At 41.6% G+C, this 14,637-nt stretch overlaps 1 protein-coding gene across 33 annotated transcripts in view; it reads left to right on the plus strand.

The window, feature by feature from the left end:
• The window catches only part of mical3a (microtubule associated monooxygenase, calponin and LIM domain containing 3a), a 79,716-nt gene that overhangs the window by 41,794 nt on the left and 23,285 nt on the right, over window positions 1–14,637 (plus strand). For 15 of the 33 annotated variants that reach the window (XM_068313213.1, XM_068313211.1, XM_068313223.1 and 12 more), the window contains 20 exons: window positions 1,090–1,286; window positions 1,442–1,560; window positions 1,692–1,754; window positions 1,868–2,044; window positions 2,796–2,897; window positions 3,139–3,222; window positions 4,717–4,827; window positions 5,294–5,356; window positions 5,484–5,642; window positions 5,809–5,913; window positions 6,241–6,354; window positions 6,982–7,074; window positions 8,126–8,233; window positions 8,594–8,780; window positions 9,234–9,328; window positions 9,540–9,633; window positions 12,382–12,577; window positions 12,962–13,251; window positions 13,656–13,748; window positions 14,379–14,540. In XM_068313213.1, coding sequence (XP_068169314.1) covers window positions 1,090–1,286; window positions 1,442–1,560; window positions 1,692–1,754; window positions 1,868–2,044; window positions 2,796–2,897; window positions 3,139–3,222; window positions 4,717–4,827; window positions 5,294–5,356; window positions 5,484–5,642; window positions 5,809–5,913; window positions 6,241–6,354; window positions 6,982–7,074; window positions 8,126–8,233; window positions 8,594–8,780; window positions 9,234–9,328; window positions 9,540–9,633; window positions 12,382–12,577; window positions 12,962–13,251; window positions 13,656–13,748; window positions 14,379–14,540 — 2,612 coding nt within the window. The remainder of the gene's footprint in view (window positions 1–1,089; window positions 1,287–1,441; window positions 1,561–1,691; window positions 1,755–1,867; window positions 2,045–2,795; window positions 2,898–3,138; window positions 3,223–4,716; window positions 4,828–5,293; window positions 5,357–5,483; window positions 5,643–5,808; window positions 5,914–6,240; window positions 6,355–6,981; window positions 7,075–8,125; window positions 8,234–8,593; window positions 8,781–9,233; window positions 9,329–9,539; window positions 9,634–12,381; window positions 12,578–12,961; window positions 13,252–13,655; window positions 13,749–14,378; window positions 14,541–14,637) is intronic. The other 18 variants (XM_068313242.1, XM_068313243.1, XM_068313246.1 and 15 more) reach the window with 15 other exon arrangements.

A 14,637-nucleotide genomic window follows, 5' to 3' on the forward strand; every position in this document is an offset into this window, starting at 1 on the left:
CACACACACACACACACACACACACACACACACACACACACACACACACACACACACACACACACACATAATCACTCTACTTTACATCTCACACTCTATAAAAACAGTCTCCATCTGCATCATCTAATGTAGTTTGTTGCCCTCTCGAGACAACATGGCAATTAACATTATAAGTTATAAGTATCCTGCCTGACCTTTAGTGAGTGCTGTAGCAGTTGTGTTCTGCGTCCTTTGATAGGCCAGATGATGGGAGGAGGGGAGGGATAGTGATGAATAGAGGCGCCTTGGGAAAACCATGTTCACGTGCTCTCATGTGCGAGACGGATGGTTCAGAATAATTGAGTGGAGCACCCACTCTCTGCCTGTTGTTCTAATGCTCCTAAATGGTCCGCATGTGCAGTTGAGACGTATTGATGACTCATGTTAATGGTATTTTCAGCTGCAGTAAAATGACATTTGTGGTAATGCTTCCTACAAAATGCACAGAAGCGTGTGCACAAATGCTTCCTCATTAGCAGTTAATGCAGGCTGTGTCAGATTATCTGCTGTCTTTATTCTAAACTTTTGCTGATTGTTCAAAAATCAATTTGTTGTGTTCTTCAATAATCTGGTCTTTGGGACAGTCAAATATCGAGATGAATGAAAAAGTAACTGTATGGGAGTAACATCGGTTCACAGAATGCATTAGCAGATCATTGTGCTGAAGAAACATTATCAAATGTTTATATTAAGGTCAGGTCAAATGACTGGAATGCGAAAAGGATTGGTACTATTGACAAATTCAAACCACCCTAACTTCCCCCCCAGCCCTGAAGAGTGTTTGAAGTGCTGTTTAGCTCATAGCTTTTAGCTTACAGCTCACAGCCTAAGTGCTTTGTGACTCTGACTTGTCTCATAGCTTTATTTCCAGTCCCGACTTGAACAGCCAGCCTTATGGGAGGACAGGTTTAGCAGTGTCTGATGAATGTATCAGAGCATTTAACTGCTAGAAGTAAGAGCGAATGTTTAATGAACAACTAAAAAAAAGAGTAATTTCATTCATCTTACTCATCCTGTGCAATGCCTGTCTTCCTCTTGTTCTCATTTTAGTGACTTTGATTCCCTCGACGAGCGAAACCATGAGAAGAACAACCAGCTGGGTTTTGACGTGGCAGAGAGGGAATTTGGCATCTCGCCCTGTATGACTGGCAAGGAGATGTCCTCTGTGGTGGAACCCGACAAACTCTCCATGGTCATGTACCTCAGCCAGTTCTATGAGATGTTTAAGGACACAGTGCCACCTGGAGGTGAGATTGGATAATGCTTTTTGGGTTGTTGCTTCTGTAAATCTGGTATTGATTTCTTATAGATGCTATGAAGATGTTGTTACCAATAACCCCTGAGAGGATTTAAAGTACTTTTTCATGCATTCATGCTTGGATATTTTTTTATTTCTGTTCAGATAACCACAATTTGAGTCCTGAGGAGAAAGCAGCCCTAATAGCCAGCACCAAATCTCCCATCTCATTCCTCAGCAAACTTGGTCAGAGTATAGCAATTTCAAGGAAACGAAATCCAAAGGTCATTGTCTTACAACTTTTTCTTACATTTTTCTTAATCCTTCTTGGAGTCTTTTTTTTTTTTCCGAAAATGGCATGTCATCACGTCGCTGTTGTCATAGGAGGGAAAATAACTCAATGTTTCCTCAATAGGACAAAAAGGATAAGGATGTTGACGGTTTAGGGAAGAGAAGAAAAACCAGCCAGTCTGATGATGTGAGTAATTCTGACAGCAAGGCACAGCGGTTATTGAGATTGCAGTCAATCTGACTTGAAAAGACAAATTCATCACACTAGACTGACATTTTATTCCTTCATCTTCCTCACAGGACGAGGTATCCAGGGGCTGTCGTGACGACAGATCGTCTGTCCCTGCTATCCTTTCAGAGAGAAAAATGGACGCCTCTGCTGTAGGGAACCACAACAAAGTCAAGGTCATGGCCACCCAGCTGCTCGCCAAATTTGAGGAGAATGCTCCAGCACAACATGGAGGACTCAAACGGCAGGTACAGAAGGAGTCTTCTGGTTAGTGTTTGGATATTAGGGCTGGAGGAGAGACATGGAAATAGGAAGAGCTACAAACCGTGGGATAGCCGTTCAGATTACCTGCATTGTCTTTTGATTTTCCTTCCATTAAACAGTTTTGAGGATTTAGATTTGTTAATGAGCTGTGGTCCAGAAGGCTGCACATTGTTCATGGGTCATGTAGGCACTCTCATAAAGCTGACAGGACTCGGACGGCTTCGGTGAGCTGTCACATAGAGCTGTGGTTTGCTTGATACTGACACTAGTGTGTGTGTGTGTGTGGGGGGGGGGGTTGCTGGGACACTGTACGGCATTGTTAAAGAAGATTTCCAACAATTACTGATCAAGAGAGTATCATTTTACATTGTGTCTTGGAATGACTGCTCCTGATTTTATGCGTTTTATACATAAAAAGAAAAGCCTCCGCACACACGATTTGCATCTGTTCTCATGTTCATCTAATATACAGTCTTCACATATTTTCTTGTATTTTTCTAAAATCTGCTATAAATACCACACAACTCTCTCAGCATGAACCTCCTACGTCTCTGTCATCACATTATTGAACACACATTTTCCAGCCATGGTGACGCCAACCACCTGTGATTCACTTCCTCCTTTCTGTTTTATTTCCCTCATTTTCTTCTCTTATCATGGACTATTTAATTGTACCTTGCATGGATATTCTTACTGGCCATTCTTGCGGTTGCTCATCTTCGTCTGACCATAAAGGGGGAGTCTCTTCCCAACTTGGACTGCATTTTGTCCCCTGTCCTGCCACAAACTCCTGTGAATGAGCCAGTGCGTCTGGCAGCTATCCCTGCATGGAGAAAGGTAAAGACTTATGCAGCGTACCTCTGCAGAGACTAAACCGCTAGTCTCATGTAACCTCGTGTCCCCGAGTTGTCTTGGATGGTCTAGTTAGCCCTTGTTTTGTGTTTAACAAAAACTGTGTGTGCTTTTAACTTCCCAATCAAATAGTTGTAGGACATTGCTTTAGATGTGTGTCCAAATGACTTAAAAGATTGCGACAGTGTCGTGGTTTCTCCTCATTACCTCCGCTGTCCTGGTTCAGAGACGCACACAACAGCAGGAGCAGCTGAGCATTCGCTTCAAAGAAATGATCAAGTGTCAGACTCTGCCCAGCAGAGGGGAGCAGGTATGATTAACTATACTGACCGAGTAGTCGCCCAACTTTTATTATGTCCCTCTAAGTCCAGTTTCATCCATTTATTGGTAGAAATGGAATAGCTTTCCAGTTTAGAAGCAAGGGATGGGAAGGTAGTCTCACCAGATCACACATTCCTCCCTGATCTTATTTTACAATACAGGATTCTCCTTCATTAGGAATCATATGAGCAGCCTGCAGATCTATCACCAAAATGTATTGGAGTGTTCAGATGGATTCATCACTTTCAACCCTCCACAGCACTGCTCTTTACATATTAAATTGGATTCTGCTACTTTACTGCAGGAACAACCCATTAGCTGGTGTAGTCCAGTTTAGGAATGGTTCACACTCAACAAAACTGTACAAATGAACAGTCCATGTCTTCCCAGCAGGCATTGCAGTACAGTTTTGTTGCTTAAAAACAAATTGGTTGCTTTAATTAACTAGTGTGTGCATTAACACTTTATCATACATTATTTAGTGAATGGTGTGCTCTGTAATAGACAAGTTGATTTTTAAACTGTGCACCCTCTAGAAATCTTAAAACAATTTTAAAGCGAACTAAAATAACAAAGAGACAAAATGCCTCATTTCCATTGATGGTGTCTACCTTCCCTCTCACATCCTGACTTTCTATGACCTAAGAGACCCAGTTCAGTGTTCCCTCCTGCTATAATTTCACCATTGCTTATTGAAATAGACAAAACATGGTTTGGTAATTTGTTAGCTGCTAACCACATTTGTTGTTGTGTTGGAAGAGGTCCAGCCCTTCTTTCACTCCTATAACTAAGTTGAGCTGTGTCCAGCTGGTCACCATCCTGCATTTATTGTTGGCTCATTTGAATAATTAGCATAGTTAAATGATAATACCAGTCCTCTCCTGCCCTTTTTTGGCCTTGTCGCTAGATTTAATATTTGTCGCACACACTGCTGTAAAGCTTCAGTCTACTGTTTAAAGGGAATTAATTCACCGCTGTTCTCAAATGTCCTCTGACTGCACAGTAAGCCTTTAGCAGTTGAGTAAATTAGCTTAAAGTCAATTGTAAAGGCATAATATCATAATCGAGATAATCCTTACAATTTGTCCGCAAAGTGTTGAGGATATGCAGTATACCGTTTTTTTTAAAAATCCACATTTCTATTCAGTGGTCATTTGTTCAGCTGTAATTGGTTCATTCTTCAAGGTTAGTCTTTCTGCCTTACAGTAAGTCGTGCTGGGTGACAGCGTCGATGAAACACACGTGGCAAGTGTGGCACCATACTAACCCTCTTAACCAAATAGTTTAATACATTTATGCTGAGAATACATGTGAATAACTGTAGATGCCATTTAATTATTTTACAAACTTAAAATGCACTGTGCTGTCCTGTGAATGACACGAGTTAGGAGTAGGATGAACGGCTGCTCTTATCGATCACATTTTCACCATCATTTTCATCCTCTTCTGCTGAATCTGCTGTTCCTGTGCTTCACCTCCCAAGGCCAGAAGTGGTGCAGACCTGCTGTCCAGCTCAGGCTCTCGGAGCTGCCCAAAGAAAACCATTCTACTCCCTTCTTCCTCTTCCACTTCCTCGCTCTCTCTTCACTCAGAGGTGATGCATAGTGTGCTGTATCTGTCTATTTCTGTCTATCCACCACAAATCCATGACAAACTCATGTGGTGTCTCCTTACCCCTGTCTTTCTTTTTGTTTTTAAAGAAGAAGAAGAACTTTATTATCATTATGCTGTTTTACAATCATACAACAAAATTGCGAGGTCAGATTGAGAGTTGGTCGGGCCGCTGCACCCTGAGCGCGCTTGCCACTGTTGGCCAACATGACCTAAGGGGTCCTTACATGCATGTTTTTCGTGATTTTCTCAAGTTATCCTTTCTAATGACCTTAAATTTTGACCCTTCAGTGTGTAACATAAATGTAGAGACAACCCTGCATTTTCCCAAATGAACCTCGGGCATCGGCTTTTTGAATTTCCACATAACAAGCTCACCATCCCTTTTTTGTAAGAAACATATTTCAAAAGAGAAGAAAGAATTTAATATGTTAATGTCTGACTTCAAGATTTCTTGTAAAAGCCCAGAAGAAGAGAAACGTGGAAACTACGAAGTGCCCCTGAAATATGAGGTAGAAAAATGCGTGGCAGCGTGTTCATCTTGTCCTTGTTTTCTCTGTTGCTTTGTGCTCTGTCAAATACTGCTTAGTGAAACTGTAAACAGACATCTTTGTTAAACAAGCCAAATCTTTGCATAAGCTACGTCCAAATCCTCATCAAGTCACAAGAGAGCTTCCTCGGCAGGAGTGGGAACCTCTTCATCTGACAGACCCAGGACCCATTCACATACCTGGTGTACAGGAGAGGGCTGAGTGCCTCATCTCCAGGTTTAAGGGCAGATGTGACAAACCGCCAGAGGTGAACACCATGCATGGATATTTTGTTAGCACGTGAGTTCTGATGGTTTTCAGTGATACGTTTGTCAGCTTTATGCTGTGTGTAAAGAAACTGGCTCTTGGAGTATCTGTGTGCATCCTCCTAAATTGGGTTCCCTTTTCAATTCTTCCTATTTTCTCTCTTGGAGACTAAAAAAAAGCCATCCCAGTACTTTTTAGAGCAGTGGAAATTGTCCCTCAGGCTGACTGACAATCCTGGTTCACCGCTCTCCCCTGCTGGTTCCTCCAGAAAGGTTAGGTTTTGTTGCTGTGGGCTGAGACGTCACCGTTGTTCTGAAGAATGTGACTGTTTTTACTTCTGACAAGACTAAGACTGAGGACTCAAATGTCAAGCTTGTGAAAATTAAGTGCAGTTAATTTGGGGTATTTCTGAAGAATACTTTACTAACTGCAGGACGATGCTTTCATAATAACTGCTCGCTGAATCTATGGCTGACAAACATTCTGTGGCTTTAACAATTACAACTAGGGTGTTGTTGAGGACTACTAAAAAGCAGAGAATCGCTACAGTGTCATCTTTGTACATCCGTTTTGTGACTGAATCATGTATTTTTCTGCAGGAGTCTACAAGGCCTCTACTCTCTGAGGACCAAATGCCCATATATGTGCTTAGTATTCAGGAGAGAGCCGAGCAGCTTGCCTCTCAGTTTGAGGGCAAGCCAGTTGGACCACAGGTGAATGGTCTTCATTGACAAAGAAAGATAACTGACACATTTTTAGGAGACTGGTCTTGTTGGAGATTTTGACCTTTTATTATGACTAAATACCTAAAGTCGTTACAGGCATTCAGCAAGTTGTGTTCTCGAGTTTACTAGATCAACATAGATTGCAGATGTTGCCTCAAAACATCCCCGGTTTATTCAATTTAGCAAAGGATCACCTTGACTGCAGAGGAGATAACTAGATAAAGTATTTCATCTTAAATCGAGTAGGAACTGTAGGGCTGATCTGATTTCTTCTTAATTTAATCATCTTTCTTTCATCAACTACTCTAATGTACAATAAAAATCCATCTCAATATTTAATTATCAACCTATGCTAAGATGTTAGGGTATGTGCCATGAAAGGTATGGCACATAGTAACGAACATATTTTCGTATTTGAGTCAAGATCAAATTCCTCATTTTGCCATTTGCTCAAGTGCATGTTGATACTCAAAAAATAAGCCCAAAGTTGCGTGTTACAAAAAAACTTCCACCAACAGACTGCTCTCCAAAGAACATTTGGCCTCATAATTCTATGAAGAAAATGGTGAGGAACAGACTTTAATTCCTTTTGTCTTTCCTTCCTTTTTTGTGGAGCCTAAGAAAAAACCCTCTCGCTTTTTTATGGAACAATGGCATCTGGCTCGAGCCCAGTCTCCCCCTGATTCTCTCCCCCACGCACTGAGACAGGTACTCATTTCATGCTTGGAAGGAATGGATTGTGGTGACTAAACACGCTACACCCGCACTTGGTCTTTCAGGTAGCTGCATCACCACCGACTGTGATCACAGACGCTTTCAAAGTTGGCTGCGTGTGAATTTATTTGCAGCATGTTAGTTGTTTATATTTTTTCAATTGATGATGCATATTACAACCCACATTAGATAGTATCTATCTGAACAGGTATCAAAACATTCACCACAGGGGCCTGCTTGAAATTCCCACAGTCATCTGTCCCCCTTTGTAGTTTTGGATTGCAAGAGAAGCTTGGCTGCAAAAATCTCATCTAGTTTAATTCCCATGTCAACAATCACAATTCCAACTGTGCTTTTGTGATATCTGGGGGCTGTGGCACAGTGAAGTGTGATCAAATCTGATCCACAGTTGCAGTTTTTATGTCCCTCAGCTTTCCCTCTTATTCACCGACCTCAATTCTTCTTCTATATAGAATAGCTTTACTGGTTTTTAGTAGATTGAGAGCTAATCCTGGAGCAGATTAACACAGGATTCATATGTTGACTCCTTCACATTCACATATTAATGAACCAGCAGTGCAGTGCAAGTGCTTCTGTGTGTGTGTGTGTGCATTTGAATGAAAAATGCATGATGGTTCCACCTGAGTGTGTAAGCACAGATGGGACCTGTCTTAAAGGTCTGTAAAGGTCTGTCTCTTTTCCTGATGTGTCAAGTCCTTTAATTATGTTTGCTGACAAGCAATGAATAGATGATTTTCTGAAATCACTTTGTGGCTTATGGCAGACATTCTTTCCTCAGCTTGGGAGGTTTTTTATTTTGAGCTTTGTTTTTCTTCTTGTTGTTTTTTTTTTGTATTTTAATTTGATCGGGCTGCTGGCACATCCACACGTTTGATCAAACAAGCATATTATTCTGTGTCAGAGCTCTTGTTGCTTCCCAATCTTCTTCTCACCTCTTCCCTCTAATTTTCATGTTTGTTTTTTTTCATTTACATTTCTAATGTTTGTCCACCTGTCTTTCTGTTTTTCCTAATGCTTTTGATAGCGCTATATAAGGATGTACACAGGCGGAGTTAGCTCATTGGCTGAGCAGGTAGCCAATAAGCATCGGTCTCAGGAAGACCCTAAGCCTCTACCTGAAAAGAGGGATTCGGTAAGCATGCTGTTCTCGTGGTAGAAGGTACCTGGCGACACTGATGAAAGCCTTTGCTTGTCAGAGAGTGTTGTTTACATGCATACCATTAACACAATGTTGTGTCATTGTCACATGGATGAATTTCTATCACAGTTTGATTTTAATCTACCTCCCTTTACCTAAGTCTGTGTGCTTGCTCAACAAGTAGCTGCAGTTTGGGCTGCTTTCGTTCGTAGACCATTTGCTGATGACTATCCGTCATCTTTCTCTGGTGTGGTTTTATTTTTAGCTTGTGAAGTAAATCTGTAGCAATCCTGAACAGACAGTGATGTCACCTGAATCTTTTATGCATCGAGGCCTCTCCTCTCCCTCTTACAGGGCTCCCTCAGAAAAGAGTTCCCCGTCAACATTGGCGGCAGCGACGTGTGCTTCTTCTGTCGAAAGCGCGTCTACGTGATGGAGAGGCTGAGCGCAGAGGGGAAGTTCTTCCATCGCAGCTGCTTCAAATGTGACTACTGCGGCACCACCTTACGACTGTCCTCCTATGCCTTTGATGTGGAGGATGGTAAGGCATCAGTTCATTCGTGGATTTATTCAAGTTGTCATTCCATTAATACCTCCTGACTGTAACATGTACATGTAATGTCACGCTCCTGTGCGTTACATTACATTTCATTGACCCCCCCGCATCCTGAGCAGAGCAGTTGCGTGATTCCACATTTCATCTCTGGGTGTCTGCTGTGCTGGAGGACAGGCACCAGATTGTTCATGTAGACAGAGGAGTCGTTTCACCCAGTTAGCCGTGGGATTAAAACCCACTGATATTCTAAACTGAGACTGAATTGAAGACGGTTTGATTCTAATTGGGAAAACTCAGTCTTTGTACACAGAACATTTAAAGCCCATGGACTGCAACAAATTTCTCAGAAAATGCTTTGCATATATGTATATATTTATGCACTGAATGTGCATAGATGTACTGTATATATAAATTGATTTCAGTCTCTTTATGCTTTAGGGAAATTTTACTGCAAGCCTCACTACTGTTACCGTCTGTCTGGCTACGCCCAGAGGAAGAGGCCAGCCCCCTCCCCTGCTCCAATTACTACCAAGGTACCTGTTTCTGTTTATTTAAAATCCTGGTGGAAGGCAGCTTTGGCTGGCAAGCTATGAAAAAAAAAATTGTTTGGCTCATCCTCAAAATGCAGTGCATTGGTTGAAGAAAAGACAAAACATGTTTTGAATCCTGAAATGCTTTCTTTTCTTTTTTTTTATTCCACTCTTTTGCTGTGTTTGATGCCATTCGTCTCCCTACCTTTTGCAGGAGAACCAGATACCCATATCCCCTGTGGTGATTGTGGATGCCCCCGGAAGGCCAGTGACGGCTGTAGCCACCTCGGCCGAGCTCCAGCCCTCAGGTACCCTGCTTTCTTCTGATGCGGTGGTGGCCGCTCCCTGCCGTCTGTTCATGGGTGTGGGAACCCCGCTGCGTACTCTCCGCCGCATGCTCTCCTGGACCTGCCCCCAAGTGGCACACAAGCCCCTAGACTCTCCTTTCCTGTGCACCTACTGCATCTACCTCCTCTGCTGTTTCACTGTCAATGTCCTGCTCAACCTCCTCTAGCATAACTCTCTCTCTCATGCCTACTTTTCCTTTTAGTCTCTAACTAACTAACTAATGTAGATGTTAAGTCGATTGTGATGACTCACTGAGCCTGTGGAGTTTTCACAGAAATCTTGTGAATGTTTGTCTCAGAGAATGGTCTTTCTTTTAAGATGCAGCATCCTTTCTGTTTTTCATTTTAAGAACTTGTGATTGGCTGAAGCCATTAATTTAGAAATGCATCAGTGTTTTTTTCTTTTTTTTTTAATCTGCTTGGCTCTAAAGTTAAAGATGGAGTTGGATGGTCCCTCCTGTCCTCCAGCTGTCCTGGCAGCGACAAAATGATTTAAATGTTTTTTTCTCAGACTCCTTTTTTGATTGGCTTATCGGGTGTGGCAGTAGTACGCCAGCTTTCTCCCTTCAAAACATCTGTTAAATTTTGGCACATTGCAGTTAAGTTTGTTAATTATTTATCTTAATGAAGAGCCGGGCTTCTTTCTTCTGTGATTGTTCTTGTTGCCCTCTTCTTCCTGTAGTGTGATTTGTTTTTTGTAGACCCTGTGTTGTGTTTCTTTCTCTTTGTAAGCTGATTTGCACAAATATTATCCCTCTTGCTGAAACTCACCTCACTGTGATTCAATGGCTGTGTCAGTATTTGTGTGAGCTTTACCTTTCCCCCTCCTATTTGAGCAGCTTATAACTGTGAACACTATCAGTGCTGGAATCCAGTACCTGTGACCCCCCCCCCATCTATCACACTCTCACCCCTCTACTCAACATGCTGAATCTTGGCCAAATTTCTTTTATCACAAACATTGGTTGATTGTATTGTTTGAGTGTTGTATGTACTGGCTGTCGCAGCAGCCTTGTAGCAGTAGCCCTGCAACCCCCCCCACACACACACACTTTCACACAGAGGTGCTACACAGCGATGTTACAACCTCCACAGCTACCTGAGAGGTGAAACAAAACAGAACACGTTTCAACTTTGTTGCGTTTATACAGAACAGTATAAAGGCCAACCAGCCCCGTCTTGAACGCTATCCTAAATAGTGCTACAGTATCTAGATACAGTCACACAGAGCCTGTGTTGATTTTCTTAGTAGACTTCCAATACATTTACTCCTCTTTAACGATTTGACTAGTCATGTTCACCTATTGTTTTCAGTTTAAACCGGTCCTGCTGGGTCTAATGCTCATAATGATATGCATGCTGATACTGATGGACCACTACTAATTTGACTACTTTACTCTTCATAAGCTACATGAACAGAAAACATGATGCTCATGAAACTCAATAATAGCATTATTAGTCCTCTATTAATTGTAGACATGGTTTTATTCATAGGATAATATGCACCGAGCATCCATAAGATTTCAGGTGAAATCTTGTTAGTTTGAAAGCCAAAAAAGAGCTGAATAATGACTGGGAAGATTCACTTAAATAAAATAAGTGTCATAATAGATCAGTGTTGCATTATGATTGAAGTTTTTATTGATATATTAGTACTGTAGTAACATTGATATTAATTAATTTTTAATGTATATTAATGTAATGTATAGGGATATAAAATTATTGTGTAAAATAATTTTAGAACTAGATGGTAAGAATAAATAAAACGTGAATTTGTGTCTGATTCATTATAACAGAATTTGAAGCCATTAACTGATTACAGATACAACATTAATTTATTAAATTAAATATTTATATCTTTAAGCTGAAAATTACTTTAGTGTTAATTCTCAGGTTGGCTTTAATATAAAGATTGTTGTATTTAAGATGATTTTGATGGAGGCGTTCTCAGCTGTCTCATATGGCCACTTATGCTTGTTGATCACATTCCTCCTCCACATATTGCTACAGCTGCCAGCTGTCACATTCATCCTTGTTTCGACTGGTTTACACGGGGGTGGTTGCATCAAGACCAACTATATCGCTTACATTTATCGTGTGCACACTACATACACACTACTTACATTGACTAATTTGAAACATTTCAAAGACTACATTTAAAAAAGAAAAAAAAAAGCAGTTTTAAGATTTGCTTCTTAGGATGGGAAAAAGGCAAGGCAACAACCGTGTATAACTGTAGTGTGACAGTGTTGAACTTGTGTTTATTTCTGGTAGGATTATAAACTAATGAAATAAATTCAGTTGTAGACCTTAACGTTAACGAGTCCTTGTCAGTTTGTGCTTAAAATACAATACTGCTTTAGTTTAATCGAATTAAGTGTGAATATGGAAGAGCACCCGCCTCGAGTGACTGGATATGAGATGGATTTTATGCTACTGGACTAATATCTCTATCGCAATTCCGATCTTTTCCACCGTTAGTGACACAGTGCTCCTGTTTGGGTTCAGTTCACACACAACAGTTCGAGTCTTAAACCATTTCATGCAGTCCTGCATGGCTCCTGCAATGCAGAAGCTTACATTTTTATCTATGTGATTCTCAAATGTATTTATTTTTCTCCTCTCTTGCTCCTCTGTCTTCTTGCCTCCAATGTGCCGCCCATGCTGATTCTATCATTCCTCCACCTTTGCTTCTATTTCCAACCCTAGTATCCGAGGTCAATGGCCTGCAGGAGCCCTGTCTTCCCAAACGTCTGAGGGGAACACCAGAGCGCATCGAGCTGGAGAACTATCGTCTGTCCCTGCAGAGGGAGGAGGAGCTGGAGGAGGTGCCGGAGGAGACCCTGGCAGAACACAACCTCAGTAGTGTGCTGGACAAAGCCACGGATGTAGACCTGGGCTCCAGGTAAAAGCATAAAAAAGAGATAATTACTTTGCTTGTCTTTTTAAATTTTTTATTTATTTATTTTTTATATTATACGTTGTTATAATCCCGAAGGGAAATTAAAAATGCACACTCTAGTACGTTATTCAATCACAATTGTGCATACTAGTGTGTAATTGTCGGAGGTGATTCTTTGTTGGATCCATGAAGACACTAATCGATTCATCTCTGTCCTCCACGTCTTCCTGAGTTCTAATGAAATGAAATCGGTTATATTAATTAATTTTTAACAGAATAAAAAAATTACGACTTTGGGCTGTTGGAAAATATAATTTCATTCTAAATTTCACCATTTTACAGTGTTACAGGTTTAGTTCAATGGACTTGTGCTCTGTTTCCCCACAGCAGTTCAGAGTCAGACATCGAGGAGGAGGATGAGCAGGAGGACCAGGACCAGGATCAGGAGGAGGTGGAAGTGGAGCAGCAGCCGACCAGTCCGTCAGACCTCGGAGGCGTACCGTGGAAGGAGGCAGTGGAGCTCCACGCCAAACTCAGGGGCGACGTCGTTGAGGGGGAAGAGGGCGAGGACGACGCAGTCAGCAGAGACGGGGAAATAGATGATGAGGATGAAGAGGATGACGAGGAAGATGATGACGATGAGGATGATGACGAAGATGATGAGCAGTCAAGCGAAGGTAGATTTTCTTTTTGTTCTATGTGTGATTACATGAACTTGGCTTCTGTGAGGAATGTACAGGTAGTTTGTGTCTTTTGATGTATGTTAACGTCTGTCCTTCTGAACTGTTCACAACTCCATTTGCTTCTTATCAAAATCTGTTTTGTGTAAAGTTTCACTGTGTCAATGTTCTCCTCCTCTGCTCATCTCCTTACATTCCATTTCCTCCTCTTCACTACTTTCTCCCTTGTCCAATGTGTGTGTGTGTGTGTGTGTGTGTGTGTGTGTGTGTGTGTGTGTGTGTGTGTGTGTGTGTGTGTGTGTGTGTGTGTGTGTGTGTGTGTGTGTGTGTGTGTGTGCGTGTGTGAATGGAAATATTTGTACGCATTATTTGGTTGGGCACCTGTCTCCCCCTGCTGGCAGCAGGGGATTACTGCCCATGGGATAGAGAGCTCCAGTCAGGCCTTTGGCTGGAGAAGTTCCTCACAGATGAAGAGGATGTTTGTACATTTAAAGGTAGCAGCAGAACTGCCTGTGGATGTGTTTGCACTAACTTTGCGTGTATATATAATCCTGGCTGGTTTGAATTTCTTCAATACATGTTTGGCTTTCACTTTTTTTTTTTGTTTGTTTTATTAGTTCATGTTCTAAAGTGTGTTTCATTTTAAGAGTACAGTACTTTGAGTGTTGTCATTTTGACCTGCTGACTGGAACATTTGTTTTGTACATGGCTTTAGTACACTGCCCTGATGAATATGACATATTTTTTAAGTCCTCGGGTGCTGCTGTTATGGTTTGGTATTAATTGGCAGAATTGATATGTTCAAGAAACTGATATTGAATTTTTTCCTGGCCTTATATCTTTTAAGGTCACTTTTATTCTTTGGTGTTTTTGCAGTCTAATGCATGCAGCCTTCCTCAGCCTTACCTCAGATTTTTTTATTTTTTATTGCTGTATTGTAACTGTCTCTCTGCCTTCTCTCTTTCTTTCTTGTCCTGTCTTTTCCATCATTTTTTCTTCCTTCTCTACTTCTCCTCCACATCTGCTCACGTTTCCTCTCATTTATCTCTGATCTCCTCCAACAAACAATAAAATCCAAACTCCAAAATCCCAACACTGTTCTACACGATGACACCCTCATGTAGTCAAGAACCTGCAGATCCAACAGGTTCTGCAGCCTGTGGATCCTCAGGCCATCCAAGGTTTGGTAAGAACACACCTGGACTCTGAGGGAGGCAAGGATGGCCAGGCGACCTCAAACTCTCAACTCTCGCAACCCTCTGAGCTCACGCAGCCCTCCTCCACAGGTAACCCACCAAGAGGAGCAGAACAGCTGGGAAAAGAAATTTACTGGGTTGGCCACGAGTTTTATCCTTTCAGGATCGTGGTGTCTCGACTGTGTGA

Source organism: Antennarius striatus, chromosome 4, assembly GCF_040054535.1.
Source record: "Antennarius striatus isolate MH-2024 chromosome 4, ASM4005453v1, whole genome shotgun sequence".
Taxonomy (NCBI): domain Eukaryota; kingdom Metazoa; phylum Chordata; class Actinopteri; order Lophiiformes; family Antennariidae; genus Antennarius; species Antennarius striatus.